General features: G+C 40.8%; 1 protein-coding gene across 1 annotated transcript in view; it reads left to right on the plus strand.

Moving 5' to 3' along the window:
* Positions 1-2,466: 2,466 nt before the first annotated feature.
* The window catches only part of Ralbp1 (ralA binding protein 1), a 44,321-nt gene continuing 23,049 nt past the window's right edge, over positions 2,467-23,738 (plus strand). Inside the window, exons 1-2 of the mRNA XM_042683657.1 lie at positions 2,467-2,694; positions 20,780-21,079. Of these exons, the coding sequence (XP_042539591.1) occupies positions 20,836-21,079 (244 nt within the window). The 5' untranslated portion in view covers positions 2,467-2,694; positions 20,780-20,835. The remainder of the gene's footprint in view (positions 2,695-20,779; positions 21,080-23,738) is intronic.

Below are 23,738 nucleotides of genomic sequence, written 5' to 3' on the forward strand. Positions count from 1 at the left end.
TCACCAAACACATGGTATTGATTTCATTTTCATATTGTATTGGAGTCTTCCCTGTGAATTATCATCCTTCTAGGCTTTCCTTTTGTAAGAGTAATATGACTACATTTACACATCTCTATCTTACTGCATTAGAAGAACATGTAAGCTTCAGTTTAGTTGAAGTTCCAACCCTAGTCTTCCTGGGGTCATAGGTTCTAGCTGTGTCACATGACCATCCCTGAGATTAAGGGAATAGCTGCATGGCTTTAGTGGGAAGAAAGAGTGTTAAGGAGACAAGTAACAACTATGTTCTATAAATCTCAACTTCATTAGCATAAATAAACAACTATATATACAGTGCATATTGTGATGTACTGCTTAATCATTTAGGCTCACATACAAATAGCACTTGAAGAGCTACAGAAATTATGGCAACTGAGAGAAATCATTATCACTTGCCCAGCTCTTGCTTCTTCTGGGTCTTCTTCCCTTCTTTTCAACCTCATTCATTCCTTTTTTTTCTTTTTTGTCAGTCATGGGGCTTAAACTCTGGGTCTGGGTGCTGTCCCTCAGCTCTTCAGCTCAAGGCTAGCACTCTATCACTTGAACCTCTGCGCCACTTCCAGTTTTCTGGTGGTTAATTGGAGATGAGTCTCACAGCCTTTCCTGCCTGGGCTGGCTTTGAACCTCGATCTTCAGAGCTCAGCCTCCTGAGTAGCTAGTATTACAGGAGTGAGCCACTGGTGCCTGGCTGCCTCATTAGTTTCTATGACCAACAGGCCACTTTATGTTTTAGAAAATATGACCATCATGGGGCTGGGAAGGTGGCTCAGTGGTAGAGCGCTTGCCTTGCATGCCTGAGGCCCTGGGTTCGATTCCTCAGCACCACATAAGCAAAAAAGAAAAAAGCCCGAAGTGGCACTGTGGCTCAAGTGGTAGAGCGCTAGTCTTGAGCTGAAGAGCTGAGGGACAGCACCCAGGCAGAGTTCAGGCCCCACGACCGGACCCCATCCCCCCCAAAAAAGAAAAAAGAAAATATGACCATCAGCAATTAGATCTCAGTAAAAATCTCCTCTTCCTTCTCTGAGGCCTATAGCAATTTCAGGCAAGGGCTCCATAATTCCTTGCTTGGGTCAGTGTTTATCCTTTGACCACATCAGTACTGCCAAAGGCTACATTCGAATGGACATCCTGTGGTCACGGGAGACAAGTGTGTTGTAAGAGAGGCAATGGGAATACTCTTCTGGGATCCTATTGTTGAGCTGGGATTTTTTTTTTTTTTTTTTTTTTGGCCAGTCCTGCGGCTTGAACTCAAGGTCTGGACACGGTCCCTGAGCTTCTTTTGTTCAAGGCTAGCACTCTACCAGTTGAGCCACAGTGCCACTTCCGGCTTTTTCTGTGTATGTGTTACTGAGAAATTGAACCCAGGGCTTCATGCAAGCTAGGCAAGCTCTCTACCACTATGCCATATTCTCAGCCGCAGATGGAAATATTTGAGGGGGCCTTTTTAGTACAATGGTTTTAGTCCTGAGGAAAGCTAGGATATATGGATGCCCCAGACTCAGCCTAAATTAGGCAACACACTTTACAGCATGGTTCTTAGGAATAAAGTGGTGTGAAGGGTCATCTTTCTTCAAATAAACTGCTACATTTTATAAGGCCAGAAGTCTTAAAAAAAAAAAATAAAAGATCGCTGCTCTCCAGCTTTCAGTACATTTGAGAGAATTATTCTTCAACTCTTTGTAGAAATTTAGTTGTTTCTATTTTTGAATAAAACATACAGGCTGAGTAGTTTTCATCCAGGCGCCGTTTTGCAAATGCTGAGTTGAGAAAGGGGTGGTGGTGGAAGACATCGAGTCCCACAATATCCATTTCAAGAATTCTGTGGATGGCACAGGAGCACGTAAAGTTCTCTACACAGGCCTCGGAGCTTCCTTTTTCCTAACCCCCCACCCAAGAGTCTCCATCCTACACCAAATATCCTCACCCAAAGGCAGCCTGAAGGTTCCCCGCCAGCAGAGGGCTAGGTCATCGGGCCCAGACTGGTTTGACTGGTTGGAAGATTGGAAGCGCTCCAGTACGAGAGTAGGGAGCACCTTCAGCCACTGGGGACCGGTTAGCCAGAGCGCAGAGAAGGAAGGCGCTTTGTCCCTCCTCTTCATATCAGGAGTTGCACTGTAACGGTCTTCACAACAATTCGCCTCAGGTAGGAGCGTGTCCCACCCACTCTTCCAAGATCCTGCACTGCGCAGGCGTCTGTAGAGCACTAGCGTTTGGCTAGTCCTCTCGCGCGCTGTCTCTTTAGTGAGCTTGGGTCGAGAGACCCAATGCTTTCTGGGTGTTGTAGTTCGCTTTAGGCCTAGAGGCCTCGGGAGGCTAGAGTGTTGGAGGTGATCTTTCGACTACAACTCCCGGCGTGCTCCGCTCGAGGACATGGGACGTTTGCCCTCGATGGCCTTAGCCGTCAGAGGCGAAAGCTGAGGACCCGGGAAGCAAGCTGCGGCAGGAGGAGGATATGCGCGTGCGCGCAGAGCCGGCTCGTCCAGTTCTGTCCCAATCATTGTAAACAGGCGGAGGCTGGGCGGGGTGGGAATGGGGCGCCGGGGGCCGACCAGGGGTACGGCGCTGGAGGCGGTGACCGTAGCTGCAGCGGCAGTGTGAGCGCGTGGAGGCAGCGGTAGCGGCGTGGCGGGCGGACGCGCGGCAGTGGGGCAGGTCAGTCACTGGGAGCGGTGGCGTGCGGGGGTCCCGGCTGTCCTCTTCGGTGCTCGCGGAGCGCACTCCCGCCCGCCCTCGCGCTTGCGTCTGTCTGGCGGCGTGCGGGGCTCGGGGCTCTTCCGTTCTGGGTTGCAGTTGGGGGTTGGGGGCGTGGCTGCTGTGGGCTCCTCCAGGAAGGCTGCACCCCCCAGGCTTGTCCCTGGGAGTCTGACCTCCCTCAGTGCCCCTGCAAGTTTGGCGCTCTGCTTCCGGGCGGGTTGAGAACCGAGCTCTCCTCCCCGAGCCTCCAGGCCGCGGGGGAGCGAGCTCTTTATCGGGTACACCTGGACTGAGTGGGGCACCGTCTTTTGTACAGCTCTGTGGGCTGAGAGTCGTAGTTGGCTTATGGACCTGTCTCGGTGCCTCGCTCTTGATGTTGCCATGGCTGGCATGGTGGGGGGAGGGGGCCATCTTTGGGCCCAGGTTTCCTTGGGGATGGATGGACAGATTTGGCGCAGAGAATTCCTTTCCCAATTCATTTTCAAATAGGTTTGCGCCAAAAGGCTCTGAAATAAGTTTCTTCTTTTTATCTTTTGAATTTATCATTGTGAAACTAGTTTTACAGAGTAGTCCACGCCTCAGTCTAACTGAAGTAATTTCGCTAGTTCAAGTTTTGAGATTATTACTCACAGTCCTTCCTGAACAAGTAGCCTCTTTGCCCCAAGGCCTAGTAGCATTCTTGACAGTCATTAAAATTTTAGTTGGAGGTACCAACGTTCACGGAACAGAACTGCAGCTGTTTGGATAGAAAGTTACTGCTTTGGTAAGAAATGTACGCATTATCCTGCCCATGTAACAGTACAGTATGTTCACAAATAAAATTAAATTAAATAAAAAAAAAAAGAAAGTTACTGCTGTACTTAATCTAGTGAGAAGCTTTCACTGAAAAATTGTGTGTGTGTGTGTGTGTGTGTGTGTGTGTGTGCTTGTAGGCACTGGGGCTTGAACCTCAGTGCTGTCCTTTGACTTCGCTCAAATACAGAACATTACCTCTGGAGCCACAGCTCCACTTTTGGCTTTTTGCTATTTAACTAACTTTCCTTCCCAGACTGGCTTCGAACTGTGTTCCTCAGAACTCAGCTTCCTGAGTAGCTAGGATTAAATTACAGATGTGAGCCATCAGTCTCCAGCTTCACTGGTTATTTTGATTAATAAACTAGACATGTTCTAATATTGAGGTAACTTGAGTAACATTCCATCAGACAAGGTAGTTATTCACAAACTATGTAAGTGATAAGGAATAGGCCTATTTTGGGGCTGTTGTTTAGGAAGGCAGCACTTCTAAAAGAAGAAGCAGCACTTCTAAAAGAAGAAACAAAACTGGTAAATGAAAAGGTAACATCACTTTCTGTCTTAGGAATTGCCTTGGTGATTGGATAGTTTCTAAGTCTCTTCCCGAAAAGGAATTATTACTGTGAGCTGTTATTAGCAGTTGTAGGGATAGCAAGTCAGTAGATTAGTTCCCATTTTTCAATCAGTTGTCCCACATATTTAAGTGGGGAAGGCTAATTTAACAATTTAACTGCTTAAAAGTGTCTTTTAAGTATCTAGAAACTGTAAAATAATTAAATTTTCTATTTCTTAAAAAATATTGTTTCATATTACAGACTTTATAGAGACCATTTGAAAGAAAAGTATCATAAAGTGTATATTAACTGCATATTATACAAAAGTATATATTAACTGTAGTTTGTGCAGTTATATTTGCACAGTTGTTTGCTTGGCAAGGAGATATTAAATCCCGAATATTACTCAAAAGTATATTCTCCTCAGGAGGCTGAGATCTGGGAATTATGGTTTGAAGCCTTAGTTCATAAGACTTTTATTTCCAGTTACCAAAAATCCAGAAGTGGAGCTGTGCCTCAAGTGGTAGAAAACTAGCTGTGAGCAAAAACTCTCAGGAACAGCATCCAGGACCTGAATTCAAGCCCCTATGACCAGCCGAAAAAAAACTTTCTTCAAAAGAAACATCCCAGCCTGATGCAGGTGGTCTACACCTGTAATTATAGCTATTTAAGGAGGCTTGGATGTGAGGATGGAAAGGTTGAAGACAGCCCAGACAGGAAAGTCCTTGAGACTTATCTCCAGTTAACCACTAAAGTCAGAATTGGAGCTGTAGATCAACTGATAGAGTGCTAGCCTTAAGCAAAAAAGCTAAGGGATGGCACTCAGGCCTTGCGTTCAAACTCCGGTACTGGCACCAAGTGGGCGGGGGTGAGGAAAGAAAAAAGAAATTGGGGGAAAACTTAAGGCCTAAGGAAAGTTGGACAGAGAGAAAAGAACACTTTTAAGAATGAAGAATGAATACTATTAAGAATAGAAAGTTGTTTCTATGAAAGCTATAATATTGGTTGTGGAAGTATGCAGAGAATGAAGCTACACAAATTCTTAAGTGTTGCATGCCTTTCTAAGGTTTTCCTCTGTAATAAAAAAGTATACAGATTTTAATCAGGAAATATAATGCTTTCATTCTAGGAAAAGCATTCTAGAGTATGAATATCAGAAGATAGGTAACATTGGATGCAGAAAGACTGTATAGGAGGGTTTTGCAGGAACAGATGAGAGATAAGGGTCTAAACTAATGAAATATTAGGACAGAGGAGTAGGTTAATGGAAATATTTAGAAAGTATCATTTATAAAGGTTTAAGAATGATTGAGGGAAAAATAATAGGATATAATGAACTGGATGTCAGCCTGTATAATTTGAGTAGAAAATGGTAAAATAGACTGAGACAGGGAATTCAGAATGGGGAACAGACTTCAAGAAGATCATTAAGTTAGCTTTTGGACATATTGAATGGAAATATCTGTGAAGCCTCCAGACTGTGATCTGCTGCAGTATTACATATGTGGGTTTGGAGTGTAAGAGTGTTTCTTCTCTCTTTTCTTTCTCTACTGGGGTTTGAACTCAGGGCCTTATACTTACTAGGCATTCACTCTGTCACTTGAGCCATGCTCCCAAGATAGAAGCCTTTTTTTTTGTTTTGTTCTCTCTTTTAAAATTATTTTTAGCAGGACGTTGGTGGCTCATGCCTGTAATCCTAGCTACTCAGGAGGCTGAGATCTTAGGATCATGGTTTCAAAGCCAGCCTGGGCAGAAAAGTTCATGAGACTGTAGTATCTAATTAACCATCAGAAAACTGAAAGTGGCACAGTGGCTTAAAGTGGAAGAGCTCCAGCTTTAGCAAAAAGAGCTCAGAGACAGTGCCCAAGCCCTGAGTTCAAGCCCCAGGACTGACCAAAACAAAAAACAAACAAAAAACCCAAAAAACCAACCCCAAAACAAAAAGAGGAAGTCACACAAAGGAGTTTCAGTTCAACATGTCAGTTTATAAGTACAATGTGTCTCGATCAGTTGTCACCCTTATATTATTATCCCTCATCTCCAAACTCTACCCAGTTCCTCAATTTTCCTAGTTCTATTTTCACATATTTACTTAGAATATTATGACATTTTCTTATCCTTCCTTTCTTCATTTGTCTACTACTCTTCTTCTCATGTTCCAGCTTTGGTATTCATTTTGTTAGATGTAGGTTTGTCGTTTAGAGGAGTTAGACCATTGGATTTCTCCCCTGAGTGTACCATACATTAGTTATTATGTTTGTGTATATATGCATATGAACCTATATATGTTTACATATATGTATAAATTGGGTCTAATTTGAAGCATAATTTGTCTCTCTAGGCCTGACTTAACATAATTTATTACAGATCCATCCATTTCCAAGAGAGAAGTTTTGATGTGTGACTCATCAGGCTATATTATGAGTGGTATATTGTAAGAAGCCCTTGATGTAGGGATCACCAAACAGGAAGAGTTGACTGAGAACAAGTAATTTTGGAAATAGTTTTTGGAAACAACATTTAAAGCCAAATAGAGGGAAGAGAGCTAGATGTAGAGAAATTATGAGAAAATGGTATCAAAGAAGCCAAAGTAGAGCCGGGCGCTGGTGGCTCACGCCTGTAATCCTAGCTACTCAGGAGGCTGAGATCTGAGGATCGCGGTTCAAAGCCAGCCCGGGCAGGAGAGACCTTGAGACTCCTATCTCCAATAAACCACCAGTAAACCGGAAGTGGCGCTGTAGCTCAAGTGGTAGAGCGCTCGCCTTGAGCTGAAGAGCTGAGGGACAGTGCCCAGGCCCAGAGTTCAAGCCCCACGACCGACAAAAAAAAAAAAAACGAAGCCAAAGTAGGATATCTGTCAATACTAGAAATTGAATTTAGGGACTTACTCTTGCTAGACAAGTATTCTATCACTTGAACTACCTTCAACTACAATAGGGTCATTTTTTAAAGGAGGTATTTCTCAACCAACTCTGCAAAAAAAGAGAGAGAGAGAGAGAGAGAAAGCCCTACTTCAGATGTGAGTGAGTAATTGAATAACAAGGATTATTAGGAGTCTATAGGAGTCTATTAACTTTGAGAACAAGGAATTTACTGAATTTGACAGCTAAGTAGTAGCAATTTGGGTAGAATGCTTGAAGAAGCAGCTCCATATTCATTGAGTGAGGAGTTAATTGGGGCCAGAGAGTAGAGAAAGCAAATAGAGATTATTTTTCTCCCTCCATCTGTCCCTCCTTCCCTCCCTCCTTTTTTTTTTTTTTAGAAAGAGTTTTACTCTATAGAATTCAAGATACTCATGTCAGACACTGATGACTTATGCCTGTAATCCTAGTTACTCAGGAGACTGAGATCAGAAGATCGAAATTCTAAGTCACCCCAGGTTTATAAAAGCATAAGAGAAAATAGCAAGAAAAATGCTGAACTAGAGGCAAGGCTTGAGTAGTAGAGTCCGGCCATGAGTAAAAAAAGCCTAGTGAGAGTGGAAGTCCCTGAGTTCAACCCCTAAGACTGGTACAAAAACAGAACTTTTAGTATTCCTGCCTCATTCTCTTGAATGTTGGCATTGCAGGTATGCATCTTAACTGTAAAGAGAAGATGGAAAAATAGGAAGAGGTGGTGGCAGAAGGTTATTATAGGAAGGATTTTAAACATGGCCAGGCCTGCTTTAAAAAAAGAAAGTTTTAGGCTGGTAACATGGTGCTGCACATCTATAATCCCAGCACTCTAGAGGCTGAGGCATAGTAAGACCCAGTCTCAGCCTCTCCCCCAATAAACTTTATTGAGAAATAATTTATGTACCCATAAAATTGAACCTTTTAAAGGGTAGAATTCAGTGGTATTAGTGTATCCAGAGTTGAACAACCATCATAATCATTTTTTAGCACATTTTCCTTACACCACTAAAGAAACCTCTTAACAGCAGGTACTATTCCATCTACCTAGTAGTCTACTTTCTATTGATTTGCCTGTTCTGTTTCATATATGAATGAAATTATATATATGACCTTTTGTGTCTGACTTCTTTTACTTAATGTAAGAGTTTCAGGAGCTAGGCATCAGTGGCTCACACCTGTAATCCTAGCTATTCAGGAAGTTGAGATCTGAGGATCACAATTTAAAGCCAGCCCAGGCAGAAACATCCGTGAGACTCTTGTCTCCAATTAACCACCAGAAAACCGGAAGTGGTGCTATGGCTCAAGTGGTAGAATGTTAGTATTGAGCTGAAGAGCTGAGGGACAGCACGCAGGCCCAGAGTTCAAGACCACAGCCAACAAAAAAAATTTTTTTTTCAGGGATCATCCATTTAGGCCACCCCCCACTCCCCCCATGGCCTCTTTTTTCTTTTTTGCAGTGCCAGGGTTTATCAGTGCCTAACTCTGCCTGCTTGTTTGGCTGGTACTCTACCACTAGAGCTTTGCTTTCAGCCTGCCTGGCTTTTTGCAGGGGGGGGGGGGTCGGTGGGGGGGGTGGGGAAGGTCAGTCATGAGGCTTGAACTCTGGGCCTGGTACTGTCCCTCAGCTCTACCATTTGAGCCACAGAGCTACTTCTGGTTTTCTGGTAGTTAATTGGAGATAAGACTTTTCTGCCTCTGCTGGCTTTGAACCGCAATCCTTAGATCTCAGCCTCCTGAGTAGGTAGGATTACAGGCATGAGCCACCAGCACTTGGCCTTCAGCCTCCCCCTTTCAGTCATATTGTGTTTGAATTAATAAAGAGACTTGGAAAAGAGGGTGGACTAGATTATTTCAGGGTGGGGGCTGGTTGCCACAGGAACCAACAATGAATGGTTAGTTGGAAATCCCATGTACACAAGAGGTCTGAGGCTGATCCTGGGCAAAAAAATAGGAGACCCTAACCACAAAAACACTAATGCAAGAAGGGCTCTGTTACTAGATAGATGTTTATAATTGTTATATCTTGTTGGTGGATTTGCCCACTTAATAATATTCAAGAGGCAGTGTTGTTTAATATTAGTATATTCATTTTACTCTTTGGTTATTGTTTGCATAAAGTATCTTTTTCCAATTTTCCCCCATTCCACCTCTCACCTGATTAACCCCAAACTCATGCCTTTCTGAGTCTTCTGAGCCCTAAAGTTATAGGGGTGCACTACTATGCCTAGCCTGATTGGTTTTGTTCTTTTGGTATTTTTTTTCTTTTGGTGTCATCCCTCTAGATTCTGCTGTGATGTAATGAGAATTCAGCTGTCATTCTTAATACTGTCTTTTGCTTCTTTCTACTATTTATTTAAAAATTGTCTCAGTATACATCTCTCTGGGTTTGGAGTTTGTTGGGTTTGTTCATTCAGTTGGACAGTTTGGTTTCTTTTTTTTCTTTTTTTTTTTGTCCTGGGGCTTGAATTGAGGGCCTGGGCACTGTCCCTGAGCTTTTACTCAAGAATACCACTCTACTCCCCTATGACCCAGCAATCCCACTTTTGGGCATTTACCCAAATGTTTACAAACAAGACCACACTAAAGCTACCAGCACAACTATGTTTATTGCAGCATTATTTACCATAGCTAAGATATGGAACCAACCCAGATGCCCCTCAGTAGATGAATGGATCAAGAAAATGTGGTATATATACACAATGGAATTCTATGCCTCCATCAGAAAGAATGACATTGCCCCATTTGTTAGGAAATGGAAAAACTTGGAAAAAATTATATTAAGTGAAGTAAGCCAGGCCCAAAGAAACGTAGGTCCCATGGTTTCCCTTATTTGTAATATCTAGTATATGTATGAGTCAAGCGGAAAAGGTCAGATAATGTGATGTCAGGAAAATGAAACCTTAGATGTGTATTTTAATGTTTTTTTCTTTCATGCATGTGTTCTAACACATTTATAAGATTATCTCTTTGTTGCTTTGTATGTCCCTCCCCCACAGTATAACCCCTGCTTTCACTATATTTGATGTCAGTAAAACTTGTGGAGGAGATGGGGAAAAACCAGTTGATTAAGGATACAGGTGGACCTGTTGCAACAATGAGAAGTACAAGTTGTCATGTCCAAAACAAGCTTTACAACGTTGGGGGGGGGGGGGGAGGGGGAGGAAGGGGGGGAAGGAGAAGGATTGGGATTAGGGGGGAGGGGGGAGGCTGGGAAGGGATGTGAAGGGTAAACAAAGGAGGAGGCTGCAATGCTTGGTAAGAAATGTATGCATTATCCTGCCCATGTAACTGTAACTCCTCTGTACAGTATGTTCACAAATAAAATTAAATTAAATTAAAAAAAAAAAAAGGAAAAAAAAAAAAAAAAGAATACCACTCTACTCCTTAAGCCACAGTGCCACCTCTGGCCTTTTCTGTTTATGTGGTACTAAGGATTTGATCCCAGGGCTTCATGTATGCTAGGCAAGCACTCTACCACTAAGTCACATTCCCAGCCCCAGTTGGACAGTTTGGGTCATTATTTCTTCAAATATTCTTTCTGCTTCTCTTCTTTTGGGACATGTGTGATGGTGTCTCACATATCTCTTGGGCTCTCTTATTTTTCATTCTTTTTTCCTTATTACAACTGACCCATCTCAAATACACTGTTTCTTTGTTCTGCCTACACAAATCAGCTGTTAAGCCTTTTAGTAAACTTTTCATTTCTGTTGTCCAACTACAGATTGAATCATTTATAAACAATGTATATCCCTATAATGTTAGTTTTTATTTTTTGAGGCACTAGGATTGGAGGTGGGTGCTCTACCACTTGAGCCATGCCTCCAACCCTAGTATTACCTTTTTTGAGACATGGTCTCAAATCCTGGGCTGGTCTAGAAGTCTAGCTTCTCCTGATTATATCACCTAGTACTGAGATTGCTAGCATGTGCTACCAGCCTAGTTTTTTGTTTTGTTTTGTTTTGTTTTTTGTCTTTTCTTTTTTGGTACTGGGGATCAAACCCAGGACGTTGCACTTGCTAGGCAAACGCTTTGCCACTGAGCTACATCCCAGCGCAAGCCTAGTTTTTTTATTGTAAAATTTTTTTCAATTGACATAGTTTCCTTTAGTATTTTAGTATTTGAATATACTTAGAATATTAGATTTACAGTTTTTATGTAATAATTCCAATGACTGGACTCCATAGTGCCGCTTTTTTGACTTTTCATGGGTGATTTTTTTCTTGTTCTTCCCTGTGATTTTTTTTTTTTTTTTTTTTTTTGCTTGTTTGCTTTTTGTTGGTCATGGGGCTTGTCCCTCAGCTCTTCAGCTTAAGGCTAGCACTCTACCACTTGCGCCACAGTGCCACTTCCAGTTTTCTGAGTGGTTTATTGGAGATAAGAGTCTCATGGATGTTTCTGCCAGGGCTGGCTTTAAACTGCAATCCTCAGATCTCAGCCTCCTGAGTAGCTAGGATTACAGGCATGAGTCACCGGCGCCCGGCCCCTAGGATTTTTTTATTTAACACAGTCTTGGATATTATAGTGCTACAACTCTGGAAATCATTTTTTCCCTCTGTCACCAGGAATATTGTTGCTTGTGATAGTGCTTGCAGCTTGTTTAATGAGTTTTCTTAACTAATTTTTGTGAGCTTTGTTATGTGTGCCCATTATGGTACCCATTCCATTAACTTAGGGGTGATTGTCCTTAAACATTTAGAACCAAAAACATTTCTCAATCTTTGTAGGTGCATACAGTGTATTTGATATAGTACACCTAAAACATTCAGCCATACTACCCGTTTGCATCAGCTTTGTTTCTTGTTTGTGTAGAGCTTTAAGGTAAAAACACGCACAGTGCCTTCTCAGGTCCCCTTCAGAACACAGCCTCTAGCATGACAATTGCCTCCTAGATTCCAAGGATGAGAGTCAGTATGTTGAAGCTGTTTTAAGTTTTTTTCCTCATCACACCTAGCCTTCCACATCACCAGATTGGTCAGGGTGTTCATCCCTTCAGGTGGCAACAGCTAAATATTTGCTTGCTTGTGTTCTTCAAAACATTCCTGTGTCCCATTGTGGTTTTAGCTCTGGGACAATTCCAAGTTAACTATATAGGTGAAATAAAATAAGCATTTTAAGTAAGTGAGATCCATAGATAGGCCAAAACAAATACATTATAGTGTGTTTGCAAGTGATGTTTATTTGGCTGTACCGGTGCTGAGAGCAAGGATGGCTATTTCGAGTGTCATGATCTGAGATACTCACAGTAGGCCTGCAGTACCTTAAATCACCAGCTCAATAGTCTCACCAAAAGTTTAGCTGTTTTACCTAAATAAGAACTGTCTAGCCGATTACTGCAAGCTTTTGGTTAGTTCCCTGTGTTTTAAAATGTTGATTCTGACAGTTTTGCCAGTTTTGAATTGCAATTCATGGAGGGGTGGGATTTTGAATTCTTTTATTTCACCACTTTGATTACTGTCACTCCTCCTTCTATTAGTTTAATTATTTTTCCTCCACTTAAATTTAAGCTGTCCATATCATTATAGTTCAGAGGCATTTCTTATAGACATTAGTAATGCTTTCTTTCTCCTTTACTTTTAAAAGGTTTTTAGGTGGCTACTAAAGATGTAAGATAAAGCTTGTTTTAGGCTGTTAAAAATAATGCACCAATAAGTATCATTTTACTTTATGTGTTTGGGGGTTATGTTTCTAACTATGCAATTGCTAGGTCAGCATATTTCTTTTGGTGCACGGGGTGGGGGTGAGGGAGAGGATAGGCTTTTGCTCTGTAGTTCACACTTGCGTCCTTGCTATTCTCCTGTTTTGGCCTACTGAGTACTGAGATTATAGGTGTGCATCAGAATACTGGGCTAAAATACTAATTTTTTTCAGTGCTGGTCCTGGGGCCTGAACTCAGGGCCTCCCTATATGTTATCCCTAAGATTTTCTTGTTTAAGAGCCCTTCTTGAGCCACAGCTCCACTTCTGGCTGCTCTTTTAAAAAATATTTTAAAGAATTTTATTGTGAGCTAGGAAGTTGGCTCAGTGGTAGAGTGCTTGCCTCGCATGCATGAGGCCCTGAGTTTGATTCCTCAGTACCACATAAGCAGAAAAAACCAGAAGTGGTGTGGCTCAAGTGGTAGAGCGCTAGCCTTGAGCTGAAGAGCCAAGGGACAGCGCCTAGGCCCAGAGTTCAGGCCATGACTGACAAAAAAAAAAAAGAATTTTATTGTAAAGATGATGTACAGAGAGGTTTCAGTTACATAAGTCAGATAATGAGTAGTACGTCTCCTTTTGAACAGTGGTCGTCCTCCCTCCCTCATACTCTCCCAGTTCTGGCTGTTTTTGGTAGTAAATTGGAGATGAGTCTCTTGGACTTTAGGCTGGCTTGGAATTGTGATCCTCAGAGCTCAGCCTCCTGAGTAGCTAGGATTCCTGGTGTGAGTCACTGGCACGTGGCCAAAAAATATGTATTTTAAAAATTATATATGTAATATGTATATATATATGTGTGTATAGAGAGCAATAAGTTGTCCATCTCTCTGTACACATATTTGTGTGCGTATGTATTCATATATATATATATACATATATATATAGTGCTAAGTTGCCCATCTCTATATACACATACATATGTGTGTGTGGAGACAGAGGGAGAGGGAGCCCTCAGTTGTCCATCAATTTACACTTCTACTAGAGTATCGAGTGTTGATAGGCTCAAAAGAGCATTTCTTTCTCTTTTTTAGTGATACTAAGTTCGAGCTTAGGCCCTCATGGCTTGATAGTCAGGTTCTCTACCATTTGCTCCCATACCCTAGCCCCAAAGGACATTTCTTATTTACATTCCTCATTTCTATTTATACATGAGTGTATTTTAGGTGTGCTTTTTGGTCATGTTATTTATTCAAAAAGTAGCCTAGCATAGTGGTACATTCATGTAATCCCAGAACTCAGGCAGAGGCAGGATTGTGCGTGCAAGAGGCCAGCCAAGGCTATATAGTGAGACACTATCTCAAAACAAATTTATTTTGTAAATTGTCATGCTGGTTTCAATGTTTATAGTACTATAAAAATGTGATTCAGTTTTTCTGAAGGTCTTTTAAAAAGGGAAATTAAGGAAAGAGAAAGCCATAAAATACCTTTTCAAACTTTTATGTGGAGAATATCTTTATTCAGATACTTTAATACTCTAATTTTGTATATAGCTATATTCCAGACTGAGAGCTAAGATTTGTACCTATATTATCTATCACACTCAAACCCATAGACTTTCTACTTACTCAATTAATTTTCCAGTTCCTCGTTTCTTTACAGATGGATAGAGGTCTGGGTAAGATGGAAATAATATGATTGCCTTTTTAGTTAAAAACATTTAATATTAGCTGGGTGCTGGTGGTTTATGCCTGTAATCCTAGCTACTAAGGAGGCTTAGGATTGTGAGATCTGAGGATTGTGGTTCAAAGCCAGCCTGGGCAGGAAAGCCTGTGAGACTCTTATCTCCAATTAACCACCAAAAACTGGAAGTGGTGCTGTGGCTCACCTTGAGCTAAAGAGTGCAGGGATAGCACCCAAGCCCAGAGTTCAAGCTCCATGACCGACAAAAAAACAAAAAACAAAAATTTAATATTAGCTTGTGGTACAAAAAATATGTGTGTCCCTTCAGCCTCTTCTGTTGATCCATCCAAAATCCTTTCCATTCTTTTACATGTTTTATACACATACAAGCAAACAGGGTGCATAAATTTGTATGTAAGTTGGGTACTGGTGGCTTACACTTTTAATCCTAGCTACTCAGGAGGCTGAGATCTCAGGATTGAGGTTTGAATCCAGCCAGGTAGAAAAGCCCATGAGACTCTTATCTTCAAGTAGTAAGCAAAAAGCCAAACTTGGAAGTGTGGCTCAAGTTGTAGACCATCAGCCTTGAGCAAAAAAGCCAAGGGAAAGACCCAGTATTGGCACATACCCACGAAAGATGTGTATGTATGTACTTTCTTGTAAACAGTCACAGTGTAATATGTAGAGGAAAGGAATCAGTATTTGTTGAATATACAGTATATGTTAGTCATTGAACCTATTTATTTTTGAATAAAGTTAAGCAATTATTTAGTAGGAAACTATCAAAAACTAAAATACTGGTAGAACTTGTACGGCCTGAACAGGGACACCTCCTTCCCTCTTGGCTCAGTTTCCGCTCTGTATCTGTTACCTAGGTAACTGGCAGACCTGGAAGCAGTCACCTTCCCCTTCTGCTAGGTCACATCCTGGGCCACCTCTGGTCATAGGCCTCCCATCTGACCTTAGGAGGGTCCCAGACCTTGAGGTCACATCCAGATCCTGTGTGGTCACACCTTTCCTCCACCCCTTTTCCTGTCCCTGGCCTAGATAAGTCCTGGCCCAGAGGTGGGTCTTCCCCCCACCCCCTTTCCTTTTCAGCCATGCTTCTCCACCATGCATGGTGGGGGCAGCAGTTCAGTAAATAAACTTTTCCTGCCTGAATAGCACGTGGTGTTCTCTTCATCAGCTACCTAATGAAACCTACCTATTTAATATACCTTACAGAACTCTCTTGGAATTATTTTCAGAACTGACCCCATGATGTAATGAAGCATGACAGTTCATTAAATGTGGCTGACTTCATTCAGAAACAAAAATTGAGAACTAGTCAGTATGTGGTATAATTGGTTCAGAGTAAAACTATATGCCATTTTTATTGCTTACAAAAATGAAATCCACTTGTCATGTTGCTTGCTTTCTCATAGCTGGCACTCTACCACTTGAACCATTCCTCTAGTCTAGCATTTTGCTGGTTAATTGGAAATGGAGTCTTGCAGACTTTTCTGCTTGGGCTGGCTTCAGACTGCTATCCCCTGATCTCACCTCCCTCAGTAGCTAGTATGACAAGTGTGTGTCACTAGTTCCCTGATTAAAGCTTTTTTTTTTTTTTTTGGTTTACTTCATTTTAATTGTAACTGTCATAACTGATATTTTTATTTGAAATATTATTCCATTTCAGACTTGAAAATAAATAAAGGTAAAATTCTAGGGATATGTTTTTGCTTTGTGTCTTTAACTTAGTACCTTTTGTTATAGAGGTAGCTATTTTTTCTGTTGAAAAAATAGGCAAGTGCTGTACCCCTGAGCTACACTCCCAGCCCTTATAAATAACATTTTGTGTGTGTGTGTATGTATGTGTGTGTGTATGTGTTTGTATGTGCCTATATGCTCATACTGGGACTTAAACTCAGGCCCTTGTTCTTGCTTTGCTTTTTTGCTCAAGATTGATGCTCTATTAAGCCCAGGAAGGCATGGCAGAAATAATACTTTTAGTTTTGTCTGGACCAAACTTGTTCTTTTACATAGGAATTGGCCACCTGGTTTCATTGGAATGATTGGAAATAGTCCTATTTTAGTGATTTTGAGTATGAAAAATGGGATGTTGACCTAAAGGTGTGAGCAGTAACATTTAAAAAGGAATGTCCAGCCAGGGACTGGTGGTTGGCGCCCGTAATCTTAGCTACTCAGAAGGCTGAGATCTGAGGATTGCAGTGCGAAAGTTAGCCTGGACAGGAAAGGATGTGATACTCATTTAATCACCAGTAAACTGGAAGTGGCACTGTGGCTCAAAGTATTAGAGCTCTAGCCTTGAGCTACCACCCAGGACAACACCCAGACTCCAAGTTCAATTCTTATGACTGACCAAGAAAAAAAAGGACTTTCCATACTTTCTAACAACTCATAAAGCATTTGTGGCCCTTTTGTTCCTTTTCAGAGGTTTTATTGAGAGAACAAAAAATAAAGTCCCTAACCTTGCTTCCAACTTTCATTCTTTTTCTTTTTAAAAAAAGTTTAATATAGGGCTGGGAAGGTGGTTCAGTGGTAGAGTGCTTGCCTTGCATGCATGAGGCCCTGGGTTCAATTCCTTAGCCCATGAAGAAGAAAAAGCCGGAAGTGGAGCAATGGCTCAAGTGGTAGAGCACTAACCTTGAGCTGAAGAGCTGAGGGACAGCTCCCAGGCCCAGAAGTCAGGCCCCATGACTGACAAAAAAAAAAAAATTAATATAACTGGGGACCAGTGGCGCACACCGGTAATCCTGGCTACTCAGAAGCCTAAGGGTTCAAAGCCAGCCCAGGCAGGAATGTCCATGAGACCCTTATCTCCAGTTAACCACCAGAAAAATGGAAATGGTGCTGTGGCTCAAGGTGGTAGAGTGCTAGCTAGCTTTGAGCAAAAAAAAAAAAAAAAACCAAAACAACAAAAAACTCAGAGACATTGCCTGGGCCCCAGGATTGACAAAAAAATATTGATATGCAGGATTTTAAATTGTACCTGTCTAGGGATGTGGAGGATAACTATTCTTTATTGAAATTTTTAAAAATTACACAGAATCTCATTTTGTATTAGAAGAATTTCTGAATTTTGTTGTTTACATTCTGACCTTTGAATATTAATACTTACATATACCCTGGATCATTTGAAGTCTTCCGCTTCCATGAAGTTTAGGTTTGTTGTGTCCTAATGCAAACATAACCTTCCTTGCTTACTAAACTCATTTAGCCCACATTTAGCCCTTCATTACTTTATATCTGCTTTTAATTGTTACAGGTCTTCCCAATTCTATGTGAGCCAAATTATCTTAATCTGTTTAGATTGCTGGAACAAAATGCTATAAACTGGTATTACTTAAAGTTCTGGAGAATAGTAAGTCCATACTCAAGGTGCCACCTCTGATTCAGTGTCTGATGTGGGCTCGATTTCTGGATTTTGGTGGCTTCCCCTCAATTGTGTTCTACTGTGGAAGGAATGAACTCTGTCTCTTCAGCCCCTCCATTTATGAGAGCTTCACTCTCATGACCTAGTCACTTCCTAAAGTAACTTCCCAAAGTGACAATACCCTCAAACTTGGGACCAAATTTTAACATAGGGATTTTGGTGAAATGCTTTTAGTTCACAAATCAATAAATATTTCTTCTGGAGTAATTTTTACAAGATAATCTATTAGGTACTTTGCTGTGTGTGTGTGTGGTACTATGGTTTAAACTTGGCCTTACTCATGCTAGGAAGAATAAATTATATGCCACTTGAGCCATGCCTTCACCTTTTTGGTATATACTTGTTGTACCAGGGGATTTTATTGTGATAAAGACTTGTGCATTTAAAAAACTGCAAAATTCTTAGTTTGGTGTGATACTTACAATCTAGAGGCCAAGGCGGGAGTATCTTGCTCAAGACTAGCCTGAGCTTCATGAGAAGACTTTGTGAGAAGAACCTGTCTCACGAACAGCCACACACATTCAAATAAACAAATTCCAGGAAGGGATGACATTGTCCCAAAATAGAAATGTACTCATTACCTGACTTACGAAATGGTAACCCTTCCGTACAACACTTAATAATTAATTTTAGGAATTCCTTAAAAGTGAGTACAAAGAAGTAATTTCAAAGATATTTCAGTTTAGTATCATAATGACATGAGAGAGGAGTTAGTTGACCCTCAAGGTTCACACCTTTAATCCTAGCTACTCAGAAGGCAGACGTCTGTGGATCATGGTTAAAGACCAGCCAAAAAGTTCAATATAGTCTCATCTCCAAAATAACTAGTTAAAAGCAGGGCTGAAAGTGTGGCTCAACTAACTGGTAGAGTGTCAAGTCTAGCAAGTGCACAGCACTGTGTTCAAACCCCAAACAAACAACAACCCAAAAAGCCTACTTGCATTAGTCTCTCCTCTCTATCTCCTCCATATATATATATATATATATATATATATATATATATATATATATATATATTCATTTATTTATTGTAACGGTACTGTACAGAGGGGTTACAGTTACATGAGCAAGGTAATGAGTCCATTTCCTGTTGAGCATTGTTACCCCCTCCTTTGTTTTTTCCCTACCATCCGTTTCCTCCCTACCCTCCTTTCTTAAGACTGGGTCAAATTATGTAACCCAGAGGGGCCTGAAACTTTCAGTTCTCCTGCCATCTTCTGAGTGCTGGGATTATAGGTTGTTTCCCACCACACCCAACTCTTTTCTCTGTGTGTGTGTGTGTGTGTGTGTGTGTGTGTGTGTGTGTGTGTGTGTGTGTGTGTGTGTGTGTGTGTGTGTGTGTGTGTGTGTGTGTGTGTACTGGGGCTTGAACTCAGGGTCTCATGGCACTCTTGATCCACTTGTCTACTCACAGCTAGTGCTGTGCCATTTAAGCCATACCTACATGTCTGGCTTTTTGCCAATTAAAAAAATTGTAGATAAGAATTTTGAGGATTCATCTGCCTGAGCCCTCCGTTCTTTAGGTCTCAGATTCTTTAGTATCTATGATTACAGCCACTGTCACCCATTTAAGTGTGACGTGTGTGTGTGTGTGTGTGTGTGTGTGTGTCCACGCACGCACGTATGTGCATGTGTACCACATGTGCATGTGGCTTTTTTGCTCATGCTGATATTCTACCATTTAAATCACACCTCCAGTCCAGAATTTTGGCTGAATCATTGGAGATAAGAGTCTCAGACTTTTCTACCTAAAGCTGGCTTTGAACCTCAATCCCCAGATCTCAGCCTCCTGAGCAGCTAGGATTATAGGTGTGAGCCTTTTGTTCCCTGCCTAAGTTATCTTGTTTTTTGTGTGTGTGTATGCACATGTGTATGCGCACATGTTTGCACATGTGTGTGCCCCAGTTCTGCATCTTGAACAGCCTGGTTGCTGTCCTTGAATTTTGTGGTTAAGGCTAGCTCTCTACCACTCTCTAGCCACAGCTCTACTTTGGGCTTTTTAGTGGTTAATTGGAGATGAGGATCTTACAGACTTTTCTGTGCAGGCTGGATTTGAACCACTATCCTCACATCATAGCCTCATGAGTAGCTAGGATAGAGGTGTGAGTATCTGTTGCCTAGCTTCCAAATAGCTTTCAAACATGTGCTCAATGTATACTATAAAGAAGAAAAGAAATAGCAGACAAATATTTTCTTTTTATGATTATCCTTTCTAGTGTCTATTATAGTGAAACCATTTTGTATTTTAAGATTGAGTAATATTATTTGGTTTAAATGTAATTGCCATACAAAATATGTTAGTTGTTGTCAACATCAAGTATCTTAATTAAAGCAATCTTTAACTATTGTTATTGACCTGTTACTTTGTGAATCATTTTAACCACTGCAAATTTAAATTATAATACAAACTATATACTATAAACTAGTTCATTTGTAATTTATTATTCATTATTGTTTGGTTACAACTTGACATAAGTAAGATTTTTGTATTAGATAGCTGTCAAAAGCCCTTCTTAATGAGAGTTCTTTAATTTTTTTTTTTAATTTAAGTAGTTGCACAAAGGGAGGACCCATTTAACAAAGCAGTTTATGAATACAGTGAGTCTTGATCAGTGTTACCCCCTTCACCCAATCCCTAGGGTTCTTTTTAAAAGGAGCTCTGTCTGTTCTTTTGTTCTTTTTTTTTTTTTTGAGTCAAGATTACACTGTGAAGCCAAGATTGGCCTTAAACTGGTAGTCCTTCTGCTTTAGTCTACATAGGGCTGAGATTGTGCTTGGCAGGATTTTTTTAATTCTATATCAAGAACTTTAACTCTTACTTTCATTTGGTATAGTTTTTAAATACTGAGATCCCAATGCTTTCAACTAAAAGCTAAACTATATGATGCCTGGAACTTAATTTGAGTTAATAAAATGAAAGGTTGTTTTTAAAGGGCGTGGGTATAGAAAAAGCTAGTTTTGGTGTATTAAAGCAAGAGTAATGTTGTTCTGAATGTGTGTGTGGTGATTTTCTGCCTTGACTATTGTGTGATAACTGCTGACATTCTTTCTGTACAGGTGTAATGGATAGGTAACGAAGAAGAACCATATCCCTTTCTTGTCAGGGTGTCAGCATGACTGAGTGCTTCCTGCCCCCCACCAGCAGCCCCAGTGAGCACCGCAGAGCTGAGCATGGCAGTGGGCTAACCCGGACCCCCAGCTCTGAAGAGATCAGCCCTACAAAGTTTCCTGGATTGTACCGTACCAGTGAGCCCTCACCTCCCCATGACATCCTCCATGAGCCTCCTGATATAGTGTCTGATGATGAGAAAGATCATGGAAAGAAAAAAGGAAAATTTAAGAAAAAGGAAAAAAGGAGTAAGTGCTTTTCTCTATACTTTTGATGTATTCAGTTAATTTTTTGAGACATAATCTGGCTATGTAATGGAGACTAGCCTTAATTGATACACCTGGCTTGATATTTTAGATAAGCTTTTATTCTATTCACATGCACGAGCTATCTTTGGAAACTAAGTCTGGCTACCCAGTGAGGTGGTGTCTCACGCCTGTAATCCTAGCTACTCAAGAGGTTGAGATCAGAGGATCATGGTTCAAAGCCAGCCCAAGCAGGAAAGTCCATGAGATTCTTATCTCCAGTTAACCACCAGAAAACTGGTGCTGTGGCTCAAAGTGGTAGAGCACTAGCCTTGAGCAAAAGAGCTCGGGGACAGGCCCCGAGATCAAGCCCCACAACTGACCAAAAAAAAAAGAAAATATGCCTAGCCACAAACTTAAAAAAATAATTTTTATACTCTACATTTTAGGTCTCAGTGTTTGTGACTTTGTTTTTATATGTAGTTATTTTACAGTCATAATCTCATAAAGAGAGCATATTTCCAGAAATGATAAAAGTTTTCTATTGCATGTTTTAAACATGGTCATTCAAAATAATGTTTTAAGAAGTCCAGCTGTGTGCTGATAGCTTATGCCTACTCAGGAGACTGAAATCTAAAGATTGGCATTTGAAGCCAGCCCAGGCAGGAAAGTCCATGAGACTTTTATCTCCAATTAATTTCCAAAAAGTGGCTAAAGTAGTAGAATTCTAGCTTGAGCATAAAAAACTAAGGGACTGCACCAAGGACCTGAGTTTAAGCCCCAGAACCAGCACAGACACACACATGTGCATTTGTACATACATTTAATTAAGGGTTTCTATTCAATAGTGAGAATGGATAATTTAAGTATAGCTTTTGAATATGATCAAAGCAAATAAGGTGAGCATCCTTTAAAATATTTTTAATATAATTTTATTGTTAAGGTGTTATACAAAGGCTTTACCATTTCATAAGTCAGTTAAGGAGTACATTTCTTTTTGGGCAATGTTACCTTCTCCGTCCCCCCTCCCCCTGTTTCCTCCTCCCGTCCCTGTCCACTTAAGTATTTATTTTACATTTTATAATGGTTTTATGTTAATTTTTTTCATGCTCAAATGATGTGCAATTTGAATGGATCCCACCGAGTAAGGTGCCAACTGAAAGGACCTGGAAACATTATCAGCCGTTGGACATTCCTATAGGTGTCCTTCAAAGGATGTCCCAACAACTCCCAAAAGTACACCAGAACTTCACTTATAAAAACCCACTTTCCAGGGCTGGGAAGGTGGCACAGTGGTAGAGCGCTTGCCTTGCATGCATGAGGCCCTGGGTTCGATTCCTGAGCGCCACATAAGCAAAAAAAAGAAAAAAGCTGGAAGTGGTGCTGTGGCTTAAGTGGTAGAACGCTAGCCTTGAGCTGAAGAGTTGAGGGACAGCTCCCAGATCTAGAGTTGAGGCCCGAGGACCGGACCCCCCCCAAAAAAACCCACTTTCCTTACCTCATAGTTTCAAGTAGTAATTGTTGTCTGCTTGTTTCCTCTTTCCCTCTTGTGGTCAGCAGATGTCACTGCAACATCTTTTTTTTTTTTATTGTAAAGCTGATGTGTAGAGGGGTTACAGTTACATAAAATAACGAATATGTTTCTTTTTGAACAGTATTAACACTCTTTCTTTTTTTCCTGCTTCTTCCCTCAATTCCTTCCCCTGCAGGTTTAAGTTCATTTCCAACATAGTGTCATAGTCACTCTTTATCCTGCAGTTTTTGTGATCCCCCTTCCTTCTGCAAATCAGATAAACTTATATACAAGACAAAGGGTACAGAAACCAAAAACAGTGACAACAAGGCATAAACCAAAGAAAAAGAAAGAAAAAAGAAATAACTTCCAACAGTACATTATAAAATCCTCTTGTTTCCATTTCTTGGAGTTTGATAAGCTTCATTTTATATGGTCCTATGCAACTAGCTATTGAGTTATTGTGATCCATTGCTAAGAATATCCTAGACATATTCTAGTTATTACAAATGAGGAAAACCATGCAACCTGTGTTTCTTTGGGTCTGGCTTGCTTTGGTTAATATAATTATTTTCCAAGTCTTTCCATTTCCTTACAAATGGGGCAATGCCATTCTTTCTAATGGAAATATAGAATTCCATTGTGTGTGTGTATGTGTGTGTGTAGGTGTATATATATACCACATTTTTTTCTTTTTTTATTGTGAAAATACTGTACAGAGGAGTTACAATTACATGGGCAAGATAATGAGTACATTTCTTATCAAGCATTGTAGCCTCCTTTGTTTCCCCTTCCCATCCCTTCCCATCCTCCCCTGGCCCCCTACCCAATCCTCCCCCCCCCCCCCCCCCCGCACCAAAGTTGTAAAGTTCATTTTCGACATAATGACTTGTATATCTCATTGTTGCAATGGGTCCACCTGTATCCCTATTTAAACGATTTGTTTTTCCCCTTCCCCTCCACAAATTATACCGACATCAAATACAGTGAAAGCAGGGGTTATACTGTGGGGGAGGGACATACAAAGCAACAAAGAAATAATCTTTAAATGTGTTAGAAACAATCGCATGAAAGAAAAAAAACATTTGAATACATATCTTAGGGTTCATTTCCTTAACATCACTTTATCTGACCTTTTCTGCTTGACTC

The sequence above is a fragment of the Dipodomys spectabilis genome, unplaced genomic scaffold (assembly GCF_019054845.1).
Source record: "Dipodomys spectabilis isolate Male_0828 unplaced genomic scaffold, ASM1905484v1 ptg000083l, whole genome shotgun sequence".
In the NCBI taxonomy this organism is placed as follows: domain Eukaryota; kingdom Metazoa; phylum Chordata; class Mammalia; order Rodentia; family Heteromyidae; genus Dipodomys; species Dipodomys spectabilis.